The sequence below is a fragment of the Nicrophorus vespilloides genome, unplaced genomic scaffold (genome assembly GCF_001412225.1).
Source record: "Nicrophorus vespilloides isolate i.1.1-1 unplaced genomic scaffold, Nicve_v1.0, whole genome shotgun sequence".
NCBI lineage: Eukaryota > Metazoa > Arthropoda > Insecta > Coleoptera > Silphidae > Nicrophorus > Nicrophorus vespilloides.
Window position 1 is genome coordinate 230,335 of NW_017098206.1, and position 22,920 is coordinate 253,254.

Genomic DNA, 22,920 nt, shown 5'->3' on the forward strand with positions numbered 1-22,920 from the left:
TATCTCTTAAATATCTGGAACAGTTACGGCTCAGGTAAGGCACATCTGGTGAAAAGCTGACGCCAGATGGAGCGGCTGCAAAAAGCAGCGATTCCACAACAAGAAAAAAAATATAAATCCCTAGATGGCTCTGACCACAAACAGAAAAAAGATATAGCTGTCGCTCGTAACTTCAGAAACGTCAAAGTTTTGTGCATCGCCATGGAGACGCAGACCCCAGCAGCTGAGAGTGCCGTCCAAGTTAAGGAGCCAAAGAGGGTGCTGCATTGCGGCGACGGCGTCCTGGAGGAGTTCAGCGATGAAGAGGACGGTGTTGCCATCACGCCCTCCACCTACGCCGCCAGCGAATCGGCCCTGCAAGATCCCGTGAGTCATCGCCACAACCTTAGTTTATAGATCACCACAACAACAAAGACATAGTATAGATGGCGCTACCAGTTTGTAACATTAGTTGCCTATGCAGACGCATTCGAAAAGTGTCCGTTAATATGGATTAAGGTCTACGAGCGAAGGTTACTTTCGATTTGGTCCATATTTGGGCACAAAGGTGGCGTGATATCATCGCCGTACTTGGCGGGATCGAATGAAACCGTTCGCGGAAATGGATGTTGCGCAAATTGAAGAGATAAAAATAAAACATTAATATGCAAGCCGTAATTGACCATGGATGACTTGCGTTTAATTTTTTTATGGATGGCTTTGATCCCAATTACTTTCGCGTCGTAATTGCGCGCATTCATAATTATCTCACGTTTTCTCTTCCCATGCGAAACATATCTAATAGGCTGCAATAGAAAAATAATAACAGAACTTACTAGTAACACCACTCTTCTGATATTATCAATATTCACAAAAAATATATAATTATCAATGAAAGTTTAAATTTTATCGTTAATAAGTTAGTAAATTTTAAAATATATGTTTTTTTTTAACACTTAAATCGCACAAAATAATCTTGATTAGGAATGCTTTTAATGGAGTATAGATTTTTAAGTGTATTGATTGGTTAAAACAAATTAATCTGAATATGAAGATGTATTTTAAATCGAATGAACAGTAAATAAATTAATAATAGACATTAATTTATTTTCGTTAACTTTTATATTCATTTTAAAATGTGAACTTTAATGAATTTAAGATTTATTTTACATTATTATATTTTTTTTCTTGATTTAAATACTTTGATTTTTGAAAATTTTCATTTATTAGATTTAATAGAATGTATTTTTTTTTATAAAAATCACAGTTTTAATTATTTTTTTCACTATTTTTGTTGTTAATTAAAGCGTAAAATACAATGAATGGATTAATTGTATTTACAAATTGTGTTCACAGTCGCGCTATAATTGCGACTATTCATAAATTATCTCACAGTTTTTAAACAACTTCTTCAAAAAAATATTTTTAATTAGTCACGCTTTATTACAGATTATATATATGTATATACTCTTTCGCAACTTTCCACTTTTCCACAGTTTTTTTTTTAATTTTTAGTTCTTTTCATGTATTAAATGTGTCGACAATTTAAAATTTTCACCGAAAAAATATTTTATAAGAAACATGGCAAATAATTGGTAGAATTATAATTCTATAAATGGGTTTTAATTTAATAATGAATAACATTTTTTATAATAATTTATAATTTCTTCGAGAGAAGAGTAAAATTTATATTCGTATTGATTTTGATGTAAACGCTTAACGAATTGAAACACCGTGAGTTTGTGAAAAGTTTTGGAATAAGTCGAGACAACTCAATGAACTTTTGACATTTGACTATACACAAATTAGACGTTCGGTAAATAATAATTTTACTTCAATTTGTCACAAAACAATTTCCAATTTTCAGTTGTGAAATTAATTTTCAAACTTTGAGAATTGATTTATTATAATTTCAATACAAATTTTCACAATTTCTACAAATAAATTTCGAGAAGCAACTTTGTTTGTTTCTGTGTTGGCAATTAAGCTTCCAAATTTTACTTGTATATGCAAATTTAATTAGCTTGCAATTTTGAATACTTTATTGAAGTATTTTTGTAATGTGGATCTGATTAAAATTAGTAAAATAAAAATAAAATTATTATTACAATAATTATACCAGAAAATATAAAAAATAGTATCAAAAATCATACAGATTTTATAGAATAGTTCTTATTTTTTTAATAAATCATTTAGTTTATGCAATTTTATGTCGATTGGCATAAAATAAGCGTTACTATTTTGCTAAGTTGATATAAAGTGAACCATTAAACTAAATTTAGTACAAAATTTAAATAAATATTACATTAGAAAATATTATTGAAAAAAATAATACAGTTGAACCTCGCTTAACGAATTTAATCTGTTAAATTTTTTTTGGATTTTTACTCGTGTATTGAAACATATTCAAAAGTACACATAATAGGTGTACCCAAGTTTTAAAAATGATGTAGCAGGCGCGCAATACGGGACTTTTCTTCTCTCATCGTCACTTGTTATGCGAAACGTCACTCGTTAAGCCGGTCATTTTTCTTAAAATTCATTTTGCTCGTGAAGCGAAATGCTCGTTATGCGAGATGCTCGTTAAGCAAGGTTCCACTGTATATCTTTTTATTAAGACTATGGACTTGATTAAAATTTATGTAGTATATCACGAGTTCTGTCTGTATACAATACATCAATGTAATGTAAATTTAAGAATTAGATTTATTTTATTGGTGTTGTTGTGGTTGCAGAAGACTATGACTTGGGGTCCTTGGATGGTGAACAGGGTAACGACAGCGGGGTCGACAGCCCTGGCCGCCTGCGACTACCTCGGCGAATCCTTGGCCTCGTTCTTCGGAATCACCACTCCTAAATACCAGTACGAAATCGAAGAGTACAAGAAGATCGAGAAGGAGAAGAAGGAGTACGAGGAGCAGAAACGCGGATGGATGCCGATGGAAGGTGCGGAGGATACCGCTGGAAGGACCGTGGACGAGCAGCCCTTCTCTTCCGCCCCGGCTACAGCCCCGACTCCGGTCTAGTCGTATGGATGCTAGAGGTAAATGTTTATTAATTCCGAAGACCGGAAAACCCCTATCCCAATGCGAAGCCATCGCAGGTTGCGTTCTATCCCAGATAAAGGAGCTCGTGCTTTAGAGAGAAACAGAAAATGGAAAGGATAGAGAAGAGAGTGTGTAAAACAGAGAGAGAGAACGAGACGAGCGTAGTTGTATAACGCTAATTAATCATTCCTCCGCATTGAGAGCGTTTCCCTGTCGGGGTTATTTATCATCTCGGAGCGCATTGTGGGTGAGCAGCTCTCTTCCCTCTCCCACACACAAACTCCCATTTCTCTCACTCTCTCTCGCACACACTCTGTATCCATGTTATATGCAGTGCTGTATCTAGGTTTAGGGCTTTAGGAATAACACCGTAAATTAACCATTTCTTTCCAATACTACATACTTTTTCTAACATAAAACCACATCAATCTTACATCTAATAAATCAAAAAGCATTACTATTAAATTAACGATATTTTATAATCTACATTCTTGTAAGGAAACTTTATAGTCGAAACTCTTTTAATGAAACATAAAGTTCTTTTAATAAATTACTTCCTGAAACACCTCATATAATTCAATATGAAGAAATAAGCATTTTGTAAATGCAGTTGACAAAGCGCAGTAAATTCTCGACTGTCGCTATTAATGCGTTCCAAAAGTTTTAATGTAAGTCGAAAAACGCGTAAGTCTTTCGACTTGCTTACTATATAAAAATGTATTAAGTATCAATAATAAGTATCAAAAATGTATTAAGTATCATTTCTATTGGTCGCTTTATACTCTGATAGGATAGTAAATTTATTCCAAATGTTCTACACGAAATGAAAAAAGTTTTCTCAACAGCGTATGTATGAAAACGTATTATTAATTGCATTTAACTATTTTTAAAGAAATTAATTTTTATTTTATGATATATTATACCGATAGTTATAAAAGAAGCGTTAGTTTTGTGTAAACTCGTTATATAATTAACGTACAAAGTTGACCATTTACTTTTAAACTAATTATAATTTAAGGACTAAATTTATCAGAACCGTGAATTTGTACATTATTATTACAATGTGTAACCGATTGTCATAAAAGAAACATTGCTATCTTATTATTATTTTTTAATTTACACCTCTTCATTTAATAATAGAAATATTTCCTATTACTGCACATTACTTTTGATTGAATATGATCTAATGTGTGTTAAGTGAATATTATTTTCGAACATCGTCTCTTAACAAAATCATTGCAAAAGTAGTCTTAAATAATGTTTGAAAATTAAATTGAATTAATTCGAATATTGTTTCCAAATTAAGACTAAATTGAACATTTTTGCAATTATAAAGATACAGCAATACCTCGCATACTGCGGTTAATATCGAAAATCGCACAGAAAGAGATTTGTTTGTATAAAGGAAAAATTGGCAATTAATTTTGCTCAATTATATTTTTAGTTTGTGATTTTTTTAAGTGAATCCGGACTGTGCGAGGTATTGTTATAAATTTGTTATAGTGTAGGAACAAAAAAAGGTACACAAATTAGATCATGATGAAAAATATTTAAATTATGGAAAATACAGTTAAGGAAAAAAGTATGGAAATAAATTATTGTTGACGATATATATTATTGATTGTCGTATACAAGTTAAGTACATCGACATCGAATATTTATTAATTTGAGTGAATGTTTATATTGAGATTTTTTACTTGCATATTAACATTTTGGCTTTATTTTATGAATTATTTGATTTTTTTTTATGAAGGAATCGAAAATCCCTGAGTACGGTTCTGCGTATACGTGTGTATATGGGGTCGGTCGGTCGGTGTGTGAAGGGTGGTATACATGTACATGCACGGTGTGCGCGGGGTGTTGCGGAGCGGGGGGCGAGGGAGAAGAGAGGGTGGTTATACGTGTGTGTGTGTAGGGGTCCAGGGGTAATTACTGGGATGCTTGCTGTATGAGGAGGCTCCGCCCGACCAATGGGAGAGCGCTGGGACCTCCCCCATATTGATTAGCGCATGCGGCCCACCGGACAATGGGCAGCCGGGGGGTCAAGAGTCCTCTTCTTCAGGTCAATCACAAACGTAACGCGAGGTTCTTTTCCCCCAATTCCAAACTCTCATTACTCTCTCACAACACTCATTTTACTCTCTTATTCTTTTTGCCCTAAATTTTTTGCGATTACTCTCTCTCTCTCTGGCTCTTTTTAGTTTACGACCCTTCTGCTCTGCAAACAACGCGAGAATTTGAATATCGCGTACGCACAAAACATCCCCCATTTCCCTTCTTCCCGCTTACTAAACATTTTAATGAATCGTGGATAATTTGATTTTAAAAAGACCTTTTATTAATGTAACCTTTTTATTTTTCAAATCCCTTTTTTTGTATGATTTACAAACATACATTTTACTTGTAAATTAATGTTTATTAAAAATGAAAAATAGCATAGCTAATTCAAGAAAATCTCCGTTTATAGTTAAAATATTATAATAAATTATTTTAGATTAAAATAAATTAAGTCAGTCAGTTTAATAATCAAATTTAGTCATTATAACAAAAACATTTATTGTATAACATAATTATATAAATATTTAAAGACATTAAAAATGTTGATGAATTCTATATAAATAATCGCAATTATCATATATATATATATACATTTTGTTAAATTATATAATAAATCATAGTATTCTTTCTTCACTTTTGCTTTACTTTCGCATTACGTATCTTCACGGAATCTTTTAGAACTATTCGAATTTACTTATGCAATATTCGAGTTTCCTCGATTATTGACAATTAACAATGGAAATACGAGTTATCTAATCATTTATTTAACCGAAATTATTATTGTAATTATTACTTTATGTTTATTGTTTGCATAATAAATTCGTTTATTATTAGTAAACACAATTGTGCGAAAACATAATTGAATAATCTATCTATATTGTTTCAATAATATATTGATTCATTATATGCTTGATTAATTTTAGTCATAGTCGATGAATGAATCTATAAAAATGATGAATTCTTGCATTTGATTATATAATTAAAAGCATCATTATTTTCTACTTTTTCATTGGAATCTGTAAGTCCTTAAACCAATAGGTTTCTACAATATTAGTTCAGTTTTATTTAATTTTCTTTCTTTATTTATTTTGTTTTACCGCAAATTTAAATGTTAGTTTTTTCATTTCTTTAAATTGATTAATGATTGTTTACAGTTTACATTTATGAAATGTTATTTGTTTCTTTTCTTTAGTTTTCGTACTTTTTTTTATTAGTTTTTATCAGATTGCTTTACATTATATTTTAAGGTTTTCTTTTAATTAAAATATGAACTTTTTGATTCAATTTTATATTGGATTGTTATGTCTTATTTATTATTTGAGATAAAATTCATTTAGTTTAATATTTGTACTAATAGCTATAAATAAAGACGTGTCAATAAATATTTAAAATAATAAGCTAAGATTATTAATAATTTATGTTTATTGATAATGGAAATCTATACATTTTAGGAGATGAAATGTGATAATGGTTGTACGAACTTTAGGATTAAATGAAAATGTGTCTGTGAGATTTGATGAATAGAAAAAGTTTTGATATTAAGGGATGAATGCCTCTGCTGCTGCTGCTGCACACATACACAAACACTATGCATGTGCTCCTGTCTAATTAGTCTCTTGGCGGTTGCTAATTAACCAGCGGAGCGGAATGCATGCATGCATGTGTTCCGCGAAGCTCGCTCATCATCGTTTGTGCTGAAGGATTTTCAGTTTTTTCGCTGGTCGGGGGATGATGAAGGCTTGGATAGAGAGAGAGAGAAATGAATTGAGAGAGATGGAAGGGATAGAAGGAAGAAGGGAGAAAAGGTAGAATGCAGGGAGGTTGGCAGGTAAATGAAATAAAACCGTTTCGGTGCATGCACAATCTGGAACAGTTGCGGAGAATTTGCATACTATATCCAGCTGTGTACCTGGGCCAATATCAAACACATGCATGCATCGAGTGTGTGAGAGAGAGATGAACAACAACAGGAAAAGGAAGAATGCAACAACAACAATATGTAAAAAAAATGTATGACTAGAGGATGGAGAGAAAAGGGTTTTTTTGTGATTAGAGCTCTCTCTAAGCCCGGGACACAGATGTCGACCGGAGATAGCGTTCGGGCTGTGACCGTGCTTCGGTTAAGGGTTTCAGGTCGGAGTCACAGTCTGAGGGTCGACGGTCCGTGGGTGAATTATATATGCGCAGCGCGAGTACATAATTTGGTTACACATTTGCATACGGCGGTTGCAGCGGCCCCCAGAATTCGTATGCTGCTGCTGTGGTCTGATGATGATGATGGTTGGTGGGTAGATAGAGCGATGGTAGGTAGGCTGATGTTGATGGGGTGAGTGGATCTCTGGGCTCCACCGGAAGAGATAGCCCAGGGGGTGCGGATTTGCTCGTAGCCATGACGCGATGTCAAGTTTGACGGGAACGCGCTCTCAAACGCGGCTAATGGCGCGTCTTTGTCGTCTGGCAGCGGCCCTTCGCGGTACTAGCATCCAGACGCGGATCGCAGCCTCCTCACCATAGCTGGACCGCTGCATCTCCACCTCTTCTTCTCGGGGCCCACGGGATACACTGATGGATGACTTCACATATTGATCAATACCTCAACCTACTCCTACACCCCAAAAACCCACCACCCCCATTGCCGCCGCCTCCACCTCTCTCCCTTCTCCCCCTGTGCTACTTACCACTACACCTCCCAATCCCTCCGTGCGCACACTTATGGCCCGAGGGTAGTTCGAAACACGCACGAACACACCCACGTTAATCACCTGCAATACACCACCAAACAACTCATATCCAAATTGAATTCTCAAGAATCCCAGTTTTGCATAGATTTTCCCATCCGCAAACTCCAAACAAAATATACACTTTAGTACAAATTACCAACATCTTTTAGTAGATATTTAATCATATAAATATTACCCAAAACATTGAAAAACTACATTTGTATACAGCTTATACGTAAATAATGCCAATATAATTAAATTAGGTCTAATCCAACACCAACATATTATCGGATTAACAACAGCAAAACTTAAGCGAGCTGTTCCATTATTCTTAGATAAGAGTATTCAAAACGTCAGTGTTTTTCAGATTTTTTCATTCTATTTTGTTTTTAGTCACATTCAGCAACTCTTTTAATTTCATTCCAATTCAATTAGATTTCACCTACAATCGAAAGTATTTTATATAAAAAGTTAATAAAAGTCGTATATCACGGAGTGATCAAACTCATACTATGCTGTATTTGTTTTCTTAAAAGTTGTATTCAGTTGTCTTTAGTTTTTTGAAATTTATTTTATTTCAGCTTACTTTAGATTTATGTATTTGAAATAAATTTTAAAAAAAATTGAAAGCAAACTTTAATTATAGAAAATTTAGAAAAAATTGATCAAAAAAACGAAACAAATGAAACTAATTTCAACAGCAGAATACGCAAGATATCTATTATATATGAATTAAAGGTTATAAAAATCCATTCACAAGATTAGATATGATCGTTGACAAAGAGAAGAATGTTTTACACTCAAAATTTGAAAATATTGTCAATTGAATAATGGTTTTTCATATGTATTTAAAAAAAAACTAAATTGGACACATAATCATAAATAGTAAAAAATAAGTGCATAAAAGTCTAAAAATTATGCTATAGATATCAACAGAACGCAAATTGTTATAAATAAAAAAAGCATAAAAAATGATAAAGTTTGAGAGGAAGTCAATCAATAATGGTTATATATGCAAATCAACAGGAAAATAAATATGTATGGTAAGTGTGGAAAGGAAAGCAACAGTGATCCACAAAGTTTGAAATTACCATTGTAAATGAAGTCAGCTGAGCGGGCGCTAAGTGAACGTACTCTAAAAAAAAAGTGATTTCCTTGTAGCGGCGCGTAGTTTCTTCTCTTCGTCTCTCCAACAGTAAATGAACGAAAGAATCGAAGAAAGAGTGAAAGGATGAGGGAAGATGCAGAGTGAGAAAGCGCTAAAACAAAGTTGGAATTTTAAACAGCAATTTAAAAGCTGCGCGAGCCAACTTCCTCGTTCCTTTCTCTTTTCACAACCTTCTTTTTTTCCCAGGCACACGCCGCGAAGAAAATAAAGAGCGTAAAGAACCCTGACCTAGCCCTACTACTTCACTCTTCTTTGCACGCAGACGTCGTCTCATTCATAATTAGCGCGAGTTTTTAAACGACGCCCGCCGACGCTGCTGCCGCCGCCGCCTTCGACGTCACTTTATTGTTCGTAAAACCTCAAGTCTTTCTCTCTCTCGCTCTTTTACACTCATTCATTCATTCAATCTCTCTCTCGCTTCAGTCTGAAGCTCGCGCTTCCTTTTTACACTCATTCAGTTTTCCATTCAGCTCGTGGCACGCGAAAAATCCCAATGCTGAATAATTCAACGGCATCTCCCTCATCCTCTTACTCCTCCACTCATTTACTTATTATCGCATCAACATTTTCATTTCCGGCCCTTTTAACTTTCTAATTAATTTTATTACCTTCCCGACGACTTTAACTCGCGCCAAACGATAATGGCACGTCGGGGGAGTGAGGAATGTATACAAATATTTCCATCCGTGTTTCTCTATTAAAATTTATTCTCTTTATCCTTTCGATTATTTTAACATCAACATTTGTATCATTTTTTAATTATCGATTCTGATACAATTAGTGCTTAAAATTTACAATTACCAAATTAATTGATGATGATTATACATATAAACATTTTGTTGTTCATTAAAACTATATTATCGATTTCAATTGTTCTAATTTTATATGTTATAAACTGTTAATAAAATTTGGTAAATTTTTCGAAAATTTTAAAGTTTCAAATTTACTACAAAAATTCTTAGTAAAATTAAATTATTTACTTAATTAAAATTATATAATATTTTGTAGTATGAATTAGCATTAGAATAAATTTAGATGATTTTATTTTTCCAAATTCTCTAGTTAAACGAAGTCTATATTTAATATTACGTGAAAACAATCTTATCTTGTAAAGTATGTTTTTAAGAGCAAAATTAAGTATCTGTCGTTGATTTCTCATCAAAAAATATATAAAGTTTTGTTGATTATATTAGATTTAAACTAGTAGTTTTCAACCTGTGGTCCACGGTAAGAAAAATGTAATTTTATAACATTATTTTAAAAAATATGTCTATCAACAGATCTATCAACAGATTTGCGAAATATTTTTCATATTTCTGACGGTCCGTAGTTGTATAAAGGTTGAAGAACGTTGATCTAGAATCTAGATTCTAGATTATTTAGATTTGTTGATTATGTTGCTCTTTTAGTATATGATTGATGAGTTAAACCACTACTTGACTGATACGTTTGTTGGAAAATCTGAAGAGGAAAAATACTCACTCGAAATTTATCAGATCGGGTGACGAGTGTTCAAGTTATTTCATTACTTCGTCCATCGAGTCATGATTGTATTAAGTATTCTGATTGCAATCGTGAAGTCATCGTTGAGTACTTCGACATTTTACATAAGTGATAAGTCAATATACAGCAATACCTCGCATAGTGCGGCTTCGATTAGTCCGGATTTATTATTGTACAGTTTGAAAATGTATACTAAATTATTTTTTTATTTATGAATGATAGTTTTTTTTAAAACTTTATATACAGACAAATCTCTTTTTGTGCTGTTTATATTCAAACAGTCCGGTGATATTGGCGGACACACACTATGCGAATTGTTACATTTTCCAGAAAATCAATACGTATTTACAAGATTTCTTTATTTAATAATTTTCTTAATTTTGGATATAGAAATGACTAATATTCAATTCTATAACAATCATTTCTATTAGTTTTATATAATCGTTTCATCTATGTATAACAATTTTAGTTTCGATATCGAAATTATCGATGTATATAATTTAATTCAATGGTTCATTTGAAATTGTGTATCGGAAATAGTTGATTATTTTTGAGATTATTTCCATTCTAATCATTAAGTAAACATTGCAATGTACATAATTATATAATTAATAATATTTCTAATTATAGGTATTGTTTTGATGAATCACTGATTATTACAAAAAAAAATTATCAAGTATTCCAATTTGTTGTATCTCGATATTATATAATATTTTTTAGAAAAATGAATCAATTTATTCTTTGTAAAACGATTCGAATGATTTAAAATGAATTTGTTCAGATTATTTTAATGTATTGTTTATGTAAAAATAGTTTATTTTTTATAGAATAATTAGATTCCACGTTATGGACATAATCAAGTAATTAACAGATTCTCTTATATAAAATTTGTGAGCAATTGCTATAATCTAGTTTTGTTTAGTATATTTGTAGTTTTCTTTTGAGAATTTTGAATGTGCGTTAAAAGTGTTTCCATTGATGTTAAATTAGCAAGTAATTTGTATTAAATCGTAGTTGGAGGTAAATAATAATGAAGTGTGCTCACTGAAGTTTGTGCTTAAATGAAGCATGGGCAAATATTGTGGGTAAACAGGGTACGTCCCCGGGGCGGGTCGGGTCAACTTTGATGGTAGTAATGGTCAGTCCGTAACGTGATTTATGACTGACCATCATCGTCGTCGCACATGCCGCCCCATCATAATTAGCCCTACTCGATGGACTCGTGCTGGGCCGGACTGTGGTCACTCACTCCCAAAAGTGAGGAGGAGAAAAAAAAAACTCGTTTGACACGCGGATCTACATGTGTACTCACTCGTGTTAATTGACCTTTTGCACCCAAAAAGTAACTCCGCACACGACACGACACGGCGTTCTCCGTTTTGATGTATTCATTTTTCATTGACCAACAATAACCAGAACCGGTCACATCATTTCTTCGACCACTGTATTAAATATAAATAGAAGAGAAGGAACTGTCCTCAGTTCAGAGTTTAACTCGAATGAGAACACCTCTGAGAAGAAGGATACTCCACCACCCCTTTTTTCTTTTTGCCACCTTTACAATCATCTCAACCCTTCCTCTAACTCAGATTCAAAGAAACCCTATTCAATGTTTGCATCCTTAAAATAACTCAAATCAATTTAACAACTATTTATTCAATATTTTTTACATTCAAATTAGAATTAAAATTTTTCTTTAACAATAATTAAAAGAAAAGCTTACTAGGTTTGTTTGTATTACAAAAATAACATGTGTTAATTTACCAAATATGCCTTCAATTAGAATTAACATATCTTTTGTCAATAACTTAAAGAAAAGCTTACAAAGTTTGTTTGTATTACAAATATAACTGCTTTCAATTAACCAACAATTACAACAATTTTTATATGAAAATTAGAATAAACACTTCCTTTGTTAATAATTAAAAGAAAAGCTTTCAAAGATTCAACATTTTTTACATTCAAATTAGAATTATTTTTTTTCTTTAAGAATAATGCAAAGAAAAACTTACTAAGTTTGTTTGTATTGCAAATAATAACTGTTTACAATAACTGCTTTCAAATATGAAAATTAGAATTAACACTTTCTTTGGCAATAATTAAAAGAAAAGCTTACTAAGATTGTGGGTACTACAAAAAAAGCACTTCTTTTGAAAATAATTTAAAGAAAAGATACAAAATAACAATTTCTTCAACGATTTTCATGTGTCAAATATTAATTTATTTGTTTTTGTTTCAGGAATTCACATGGATGGACAATTAACACGTAATGATAATTTTAAGAAAATATTTAAGTTATTGGTGATTCTATAATCATTTCTAATGCAACTCATAATATACAAACAAAACAAAGAAAGCAATAATTAAATCTTTATTTAAAATCAAATAAACATGATAAAATGATAACTTGTGCCAAATTGTTTTCACGTTGCAATGTTTTGTCATATTCTACGAATACTTGAATAATATTTATGAGTCATTGAAAAAATATTTTTATCTAAAGAATCTCAAGTTTTAAACATTTAAACATTCCGTTTTTTTAATATTCCAAAAGTAATTGAAATTACACAAATATTGAAAATATTACGTATAAAAAATATCTAAAGTTGAAATGAATTGAATTTAATATAACTAGAATCATCGACGACTTCATTTATTCGCTTACGTATTTAATTTAACTTATTTTTTGAGATTGTACATTTTTTATTTTCTGTTATGTAACTTTAAAAGTTTATAGATTAATATGAATATGTATTTATATATATCTTATTTAATTTATTGTATTATGAACTTATGATAACATTGTATTATTTAGATTGATTTCAATGAACCAATTTTAGCTCGATATTAAAATTCTATAGCTTAGTTTACGGCCTTAACCATGTGATACCTGATTATCTTTCTATCGGGAGGCTTTTATTTCACTTGTGGTTTATATAACAGCATATTTTTAGGTTGACTGTTGCCATGGTTAAGTAAACTTATGTGTAATCTCCATGGTGATGATATGTTTAAGTGCTTTGAGTATAATGAAGATAATAAAGAGTTAACAATAACATATTTTTGTTTATTTTTTTATTTGCAATTAGTTCCTTTGAGTTTCACAGGAAAAATTTAAACAAGTGTGCATGCATTTCGTTTCGACAATACATCGGATAGTGCGAGTTCCCGCACTGTTTGAAACCGTATTAGGATTTTAATAAACCACATAAAAATAATCTGCACAAAAAGAGACTAAAGAAAAAAAAAAGATCTTTAACAATTGTGTGTATTATTTTTCAAGTGTTTGTTTTTATTTTCCTTAATTAAAATTTAGTTACTTTTGAAATTATCAAACCAGACCATAGTGAAACCAGATTGATCGAAGCTATTGCTGTATTTTTATATAACCGCATATTTATTTGGAGTAAATGTATGTAATTTTCACGGTGATTGAAGTGATTAAATTCTAATGATGTTGATTGAAGATAATAAATTGTAGTAAAGTCTTACGTGCGGTTGTTTAATTTGTTTATAATAAATCGGATTGGTCGAGGCATCTTTTTGTGTAACCGCATATTTATTTGGCGAATACTGTTGCTATGTTTACGTAAATTTATATGATTTATTTAAGTGTTTAGACTTCAAATGACGTTGAATGAAGAGAAACAACAGAAATAATATTTTTCTTCTTTCATTTTATTTGCAGAGCGTTTGAGAGGAGAAATGAAAGTAAGTATGCTTGCGTTTCGTTTTTTTTATCGTTGAATAATAAATCGCATCGGCCGAGTGCAATCGTGGAAAAGGCGAAGGGTGGTGAACGTGTGACATTTAGATGCGTGCAGATGTCGAAGGCATTTCCGATATCTGCATGTGGGTCTTTCGGGGGGTCGCTGGTAAGGGATGGATGTGTTTGCGAGTTATTTATGGTCCGGAGAGATGCTGCTGCTGCTACTAATCTGGTGCGGGCATCTTCCGCGATGGCGCGGATGAATCATCATCTCCCGGGATCCCGGGGATCCTTCCTCATCCTGGATCCATCTCCATGGACGTGGATGGATCTCCGTTTTGTCTCTTTCGCCGCTGGCGTAGGGGTAGATAAAAGCGCGTGGCTCCACCCTCGATGTACCAAACTCTACCATCTCCATCTCACTTGCACTCACATGTTCGCATCTCTCCGTCCTCGTCGTTTCTGTGCACCCTCCATCAGTGCGATGATATGGTCAACAAATTTTGGCGGAGCGATGAGGGAGGGTGGATTGGAATGGCCAAATCTCTCGTTCTCTCCCTCGTTGTCCCTCGAGCTATGATGCTATGACACATAGAAGCGGGAATATAAAATGGACGGTAACGAAGGCACTCTTGATACCAGAGGGCCCCCAAAAACTTCATTACCGACGAAGAAACACAACCATTTCGGTGCGTTTCTTTGTTAGCTGTATTATCTTCACTTCTGCGAACCGTACATTCTTCAAACCCCCTTTCGTTCCCCATATACATTACTCCGCTAATGGGACAGTTTTATTGCGCCGGTTTGTTTACGCCACAAAACAAGACTTATCGTCGTCCAGGAACGCAAACAATAATGTACGAATTATATAATAATTCATGACGTACATTTTATAGAATACAAATTACAAAATAAATTTCCAATTATTTACAAAATGATAACATAATTTCAAGAATTTATTGATAAATATTTAAAAAATCTTAACTTATTGAAATTACAAAATAATATATTTGAAACGTATGATATATCACAATTCAATCATTCATACATTATAAATTTAAATGAAATACAGATTCAGTTATTTAACTTATTAAGTTTTATTTTTCGTTTTCAAACAACAGTGAAGAAATTACAGAACCTTTCATCACGTAACTTCAGAAACTACGTTAGTTTTAGTTGCATACATTTATATACAAATAATAATGAAATCATAATTATTATTTTAATTTATTAATTAGAATGTATAAAATAAATTCCAGCAAAAGTAAAAAAAATCTAATTCATAAAAATAATATAAATTGACAAATATACCTTGAAAAAAATATATAAATAAGTAAACAATCAAATATAAATTATTAATTAAAAATACAATTCTATACAAATTAAAAAAGGAAGGACTAATATCAAATATAATATTTATATAATATATTTGCTGTTTGTTTGGGACCAAAATAAAGAAACATTTTGCAAATCCTGTTAAAAAATTGATTTTAATTTAATTAATGAAAAGAACAAACTTGATTAGTTCTTTCGACTGAAGTTTTTATTAATAAATTCTGTGAAAAAATATTATATTCATAAGCCTTTCATTTGACTTATCACTTATATTTTTTTGAACTTTTATATATTTTGTTCTTTTTATTTCTGTACATGTTTTTTTTTGTACGACTGATGAAATAAACATTGTCATTATTATTATTTAGTATTATATTCAACAATAAAAAAAATAATCTACAAATTATACATTAGTAATTGAATAGATAAAAAAAAATAGTTTTAATTTTTAGTATTATCTATTCATATTACACAACAAATCCAATTAATCAACAAATAATGTATAATACACTAAATACATTTTCTTATTATAAAATTGATTAAATTATTAATTAATAAAGTATATTTGAATATTAAAAATATAAATATGAAATTCTCTGAAATTAGTGCACATAATTATTTTTAATATACATAAAAGATAGTTTTGCTTACTTTTATACAGTCAAGTCTAATTATGTAAATATTTAGTCCTGTTTTAAACATTTTTGGCTTTTGGCGAAAACGAATATGTGCACTGTGCGAGTAAAATATAAATGTTAATTTAGAATTTACTTTTGTATTGTTGCATCCACACTACTCGTGATTTAAATGAATACCAACTGCTACATATGGCGCAGATAAGCGGTTGTTATTATTGCAGATGAACAGAAAACTGAAATATATTAATACCAACATAAATAAATTAATGTTATTCTTCACTACATTAATATTGTTATAAATTATTTCAGAAAATTATGTCATAGAAAACAATTTACATAATCATACACATACATTTATATAATTATACAGTGGAAAACTTTTAAATATTTCATATTTGTATAGATTTTTTCTGGAAGAGTATGGATGGGAATCAAAAGGTTTTTTTTTCGGGAAGAAAACGATCGTCTCTATTAGGGTTTTTTCTTTGTCGTGTAAGTGGCGGCATCGGGAGGACTTAATTTGTTTCTCCGTTTTCATTTTCGTTCTCCCTTTCCTCCGATTTTCGAACACTCCTCGTCTTCGACGTCCTTTCTCCTTCCTTTTTGCAGCAGGAGAGGGAAATTTGGCAATAATTTATTGGATTGGGTCGGAAAACGGCGGCGATGCGTGCGTGTGCGAAATGTATTAAAGTGGAGGAGCGAGGCGAGAGCAAAACTCTCTATGTATGTAGTACGTATGCGTGTATGTGTGTTGGAAAGAGACAGAGATGAAGAATTGTGTAAGTATGAGAGTGTGTGTGAGAGAGAGAGGGATAGTGAAAGACCCTTTTCTTCTTTATCCTGTCGCACGACATAAATTTTCCAATTTCAAGTCGCCCTTCGTCCCTTCCTCGGCGAACCACCGCCTGGGCCACCCCCGCACCACCTCCGCTAGCACCTCATCCCTCGCGCGCGCCACACGTTGTCGTCCTTCTTCTGCACCACCACCACCAACCCCCGCTTCCTCCCTCATCCACCTCTGCTGCTAACCGATTGTGGGGGACCCTCCGAACAGCCGCCTCCTCCTTCTCTTCTGCCGCCGCCGTGAATCTCTAGTTTATTTTGGAGGGTTTGCAAACTACTTCGAAACTAAATTAAGCCTTGGAGAAGGCATCTGTGACCACACCCTGGATGTTGCCGGAGCGAACATTTGCATGTGACGTATTTTATTGCTGCCATCAAGATAAACTCGAGCTCGTTTAGAATGTGATGGAGCAATGAGTTTTCCAGTTTACAATACACAACGTTCGATTCCTTCTCCGACAGCCACCCCCAACCCAACCTCTACCATTTCCACCCATCCTCCTTCCGTTTCTAACCCTCCTCCGACCACCAGCGACATTTTGATTTCGTCCTTCAGAAAAAAAGGCAAAAAAAAAGGAGAAGAAAACCCACCGAAATACTCACGCACTTTCTTTTTTAACGCGTTTCCCTTTCCATCTACTTAGTTGCGAACCTGGGGAAACCTGCAATTCCGTCAAAAGTTACCCGCTTTTATTACCATATTTAAGGCATCGTTAACGCTGATTAACGTTTTATTAAGGATAATGATTTAATTCTCTTCCTCCTCTACGTTCGACATTTAAACGCACCGTTTAATTATATCAAAGATTCCAAATTCACTCTAATATGTATTTAATTTTTAATAGTTTCTTAAATCCACTTTGCTTCCTTAATACTTTATTTCAATTAAGAAATAATTACATTAATTAATTAACAAGAATTGCTTTAATTTTTCATATTGTTTTCGATAATAAAATTATTCATTTTTTTTTTAATATTTTTTACTTTAAAAACAATGATTGTTTAGAAAACTTTTCTAAAGTAAAATTATATACATTCTGAAATTTATTGTAATAACATTACAGGTAATTTTTCATGTAAAGAAAGTATGATTGAAAAAAAAATTAATTATTTATAGGCAAAACTAAAAATGATTTCTACAAGTTAAAATAAATAAATATAAAACAATTCTTTTTTATATTAATTTGAATTCGAGTTTAGTCCTTTGCAATTTTTCCTTAAATTATAATTTGCTTACTTTTGTATGACTGTTGCAATAAAAGCTTATATTAAAAAAAATTCTTGAAAATATATTTTAATTTAAATCCTTTTTTCATTATTGTAATGGACCCTTTAGCATTGTTAAAAACGCTACAGTAAAACTGTAAGCACTTTAATGTTGCAAAGGTTGTAGCTAAGGACACTCTACAATTGCTAGAAGCGTTAATAAGCAAAATCTATCATAGTTATACGTTGCTAATAATGCCATATTGTTACCAAGAATATTCTACCATTGACAAGGATACTCCACAAATTTTCAGTACGTTGCTCAGGATGCTATATAGTTGATAAGAACGCTTTACTGTTCTGAAGGATGTAGCTCTACAATTATTACGTGAGTTTTTTTAACCACAATCTATCATAATTAAGGACGTTGCCAATAATGCCCTATCGTTAATAAGGACATTCTACCATTGCGAAGGACGCTCTACAAATGTTCAGATCGTTGCTTAGAATTCTAAATAGTTGCTAAGAACGCTGTGTTGTTCTAAAGGATGTAGCTAAGGACGCACTATAATTGACACGTACGTTATTAACCACAATGTACCATAGTTATGGACGATGCTAATAACGCCTTATCGTTACCAAGGACATTCTACCATTGCTAAGGATGCTCTATAAATGTTAAGGACATTGCTAAGGTTGCTTTGATACCTACGAATTATCTCATTTTATTTTGAAAAATATATTTCGTAACAATAAAGATATAGATATATAATAAGAGAGGGTGCGTACGGTCGAGAAATTTTGTAAATAAAGATCGTGCAGATGTGCGATGCGGATGAAGAGGTCTCGAAATGTCAGAAGTTAAGAATACCGAAAATGGAAATTAATTAAGCCCTTATCGAATTAGATGCGATTGGGGTGATCGCAACGCGCTTCGCTCTCTCGATGACAATGGGATTCCCCTCATTTTTTTCCGCAACGAAGGTACACAAAACTGAACAGGAAAATGAAGGAGCGAAAACGTTGCCATCTCTGTCTGACTCATTGCTCGAGCCGAGTGATGCTGCTACTGCTGTTGTTCTGTTACAAATGTTCAATGGGATTCCTCAACCAGAAGAGATGCGCTCTTCTCTCCACATCTACCTACCTATCTATACTGCATACAACCCTATTTCTACCTGCCAGTCTGGCTTTTGCAATATTCCGCATAAATATACGTAATTTCCGTACGGCTCTTATCAACCCCGATCGTAAAATAGACGTGGAGTGTATATGCATGCATGTACATGTAGCGAGCGAGTCAGTCAGTAGTTACGTTTCATAATCTGATTCTCATCCATTGATGCGATTTGATTTGCCCGGATAGAGACGGCTCCTCCGCGCTCATCCTCATTCACTCCGCTCACTACTACATCACATATTACTTTGGACGTAAATAAAATTTGCTGCCTACTCCTCTCTTTTTCTCGATCACAGATATTCGCACACATATTCTCATCTCTTCTCGTCCTGATAACTTTGTAACGTTTTATATGCACGTATATATACATATATATCTGGTTGGTATTAAATTCGAGCTCTCAATATTCCCATACATCGATATACATCAATTTACATTTATATCCCAAATTACATATCGAGCAGCGCATCAAAAACGTATTCGCTACATCAGATACACTTCCATACAAAGTACTTCGATACCTGTGTATCACGACTTTCGAGGATCGAAGATGCCAAGTCGGGAATATTATGAATAATACCAGAGAGACGCGACTCGCACACGAACAACAAAAAAAGAAAAAACAAGAAACGAAACGTATGAATGTAACATTCACATCACTTATAGAAAATTATATCGAATAATTCATTGAAATTGACTACAGCAATAGTGCTGCCAATCGGTTCCCGCACTGTTGGTAACCGGACTAATCGAGACACTCAATACATACAAAAAAATAAACCGACTATTCCAGGTATTGCTGTAATCAGTTTCAATGTTTCAATATTGTAACAACTTTTTTTATAACAAAGTAAACAAGAAATATTTGAAAATAGTAGGAAACTCCTAGACTATTTTTAATAAAAAGAACTCCAATATTAATTTTATTTATATATTTATTAACTTTTCGTACTGTAATTAATCAAAATTTTATGTATTCTTTCAGAATTTCATAATTGATTTAAATAAATTAGAGTAAAAATTGTTAATTTTTTTTTCTTAATTCTTATTATATAAATAAAATTAATTCTTTAAAAAAATATTAGAGAAAAACTGTTTTTTTACATTCAATTAGAAATATAGTAAGTTATATAATAAAAGTGAAATACGCAAAAACAATGAATGAGTTGAATGAAACGTAGTAAAAAAGATGTGTAGACAATTTCGGCCTCGAATCTAGACTAGAAAAATAATTTATTCTAAGTAATATCGACAAAGAACAAGAATAAAAAACAAATGCGTAAATTATTTTCATGTCTCTTCTAATTTTCGTTCTATACTTTAATTTAATTATTTTTCTTATAAATTAATTATTTTTATAACACGTTGCGTAACGTGGATATACACGAGTAACTTGTATAGTAAAGCAATTGCAGCTCAAAAAATTATTAAAATTAAAGTAAAAAAGAAAAATTTCAAATTAGAATTAAAAAATAGAATAGAAAAATGTAAAATAATATAACAGTAAAAATGTAGTTATTATATACATTTTTTTTAATACAGCAATGTCCTGCATAGCAGGGCTTCGATCTGTACGGATTTACTGTAGTACGGTTGAAACATTTTCAAAACAAATTGAGAAAATTTGCAATAATTTTTATACATAAATGATATTTTTTTCTTCTATACATTCAATTTTCATTTTATTCCGTTTCGTACAATAAGGAATATTGACACTTATTAGAACAATTACAAGATTTCTGATGAATTGTTACAAATCGTTTTAATCACATAACGTTTTAATCGAATATTTCTGAAACATTTGTAACAGTAATATGATGATGAATGGATGAATGTTACAGGGTTAAACATAAGATTTCCCGATGGATGCGTGAGAAAATATTTGTGAAAGGGGTAGGAAGAATCGGTAATCCCTTCGATCGGAAATCCGTTGCAAATATAATGTATGCATATGCGAATTTTTTTAATGTGTATTATTATGCAAGGGAATTTCCCTATCGATATTGAAATAAGCTACCCCCTTTTTTATTCAATTCTCTCTTTCTCTCCTCACCTTTCGTTTCCAAATACATTATTTGGTTTCTCATTGTGATCAACACCCCGATGAACAAAAAAAAAAAATAAAGAAACTAAATATTAAATAAGGTTCGATAGGGAATAATAGATAAGTCGGTGCTTCGTATCGGTTCATTGCAGGTAGGTTTACGAAAAGGGTTTAAGAAGGTATTTAATAAAAAAAAAAGGGATTTCATTTATACGAAATATTGAAGGGGATGAAGAGAGAGAGACGGATCGAAGACGAAGAAAGGGGTTGAGATATCGGTTATATCGGAAGAGGAGTTAAGGGATGTGGATGGAAGGAAGGAAGAAAGAGAGGCCGTGGGAGATGTTTTTTTCTTTCTTTTGGGTATGAAGGGTTCGGTTGGATGGATATTGCGAAGGAAAGGAAGAAAGGACGAGGAGAAGATTTTCAATTTCACCTCGTCCTGGTCCTGGCTACATGCGATACACACACACATACACACGGGGTGGAATAAAATCAATCGCCGGGTCACGTGCAGCTAACGTTTTAGGTTTGTGATATTTTACTTTGCTCCGAGCTCCTTATTATTCCGAACAAGTATCCGAGGGAATTGTGAAGCCATAGGAAGGGTGGCCCCTCGCCACCGAAATGTCCCCCCTAAGAAGGGCGATGGCATAGGGGGGACAGCCTGGAGACATCGAGTTAGAGAGAGAGGTCTAGTTTACTTACTCCCATTTCCAAATCAATATACATACACCACCCTCATCATCCTGCAAACGCAAGAATATATATCTAATCTTCATCATTCGCTCTCTTTTTTTTTATATGTATATATTTGTATAATATTTTTTTATTTAATGGTATTTTTACTTGTTTATACTGAGGAACCTGGGGATGGTGGGTAGAAAGAGAGGATTAAAGAGGTGATTAAAAAGTAAACCACTAATGATGGCAACGAGCTCTGCACGGGTGTCAAAGCATAATAATCCATCTTGTATGTTTCCATGGGATGAGTATTTAATCCTGTCATTGTGAACGGCAGGGGGGAAATCCATCCGACCAGATCCACAGCACCCTTCGATCCGTACCATCAATCATACCGAACTTTTCATCTGGTCTACTCTCTTCAGCTAGCTACCTGGAATCGCTTTTTGCCGAAAACCAATTTCGTATATAATATAATGTGAAACTAACTATATTGGCGCATCGACTCAAGTGCATATCGCATCCACATCCTATCCGTAACAGTAATCGACACACAAACACCGAACTCCTCTTATTTTCCTTCCTTTTTTTATTACCTTCTATTTTTCAGTCGCAAATTTCGATACAACGCAAACATTTGTAAAGTAAAGTCACAACATTTCCATTCACCAAAAGCAAATTCATAACAATTATATGATCATAATTTATTAAAGCTTTATATAAAAACGAATCAATATGTAGATGAAATTAATTAAATTCTGAACGTAAATTTTCATTTTTTTCTTTCATCAAATAGAAATTACTAA

The 22,920-nt window shown here is 32.5% G+C and overlaps 1 protein-coding gene across 1 annotated transcript; it reads left to right on the top strand.

The window, feature by feature from the left end:
- The first annotated feature begins 51 nt into the window (after window positions 1–51).
- LOC108561906 (protein FAM177A1-like) lies at window positions 52–12,937 on the top strand. Its single transcript, XM_017920024.1, has 3 exons — window positions 52–366; window positions 2,715–3,022; window positions 12,715–12,937. Exons 1-2 carry the CDS (start codon window positions 67–69, stop codon window positions 3,003–3,005), a joined length of 591 nt encoding a protein of 196 aa, XP_017775513.1. The 5' UTR covers window positions 52–66; the 3' UTR covers window positions 3,006–3,022; window positions 12,715–12,937.
- Window positions 12,938–22,920: the final 9,983 nt, after the last annotated feature.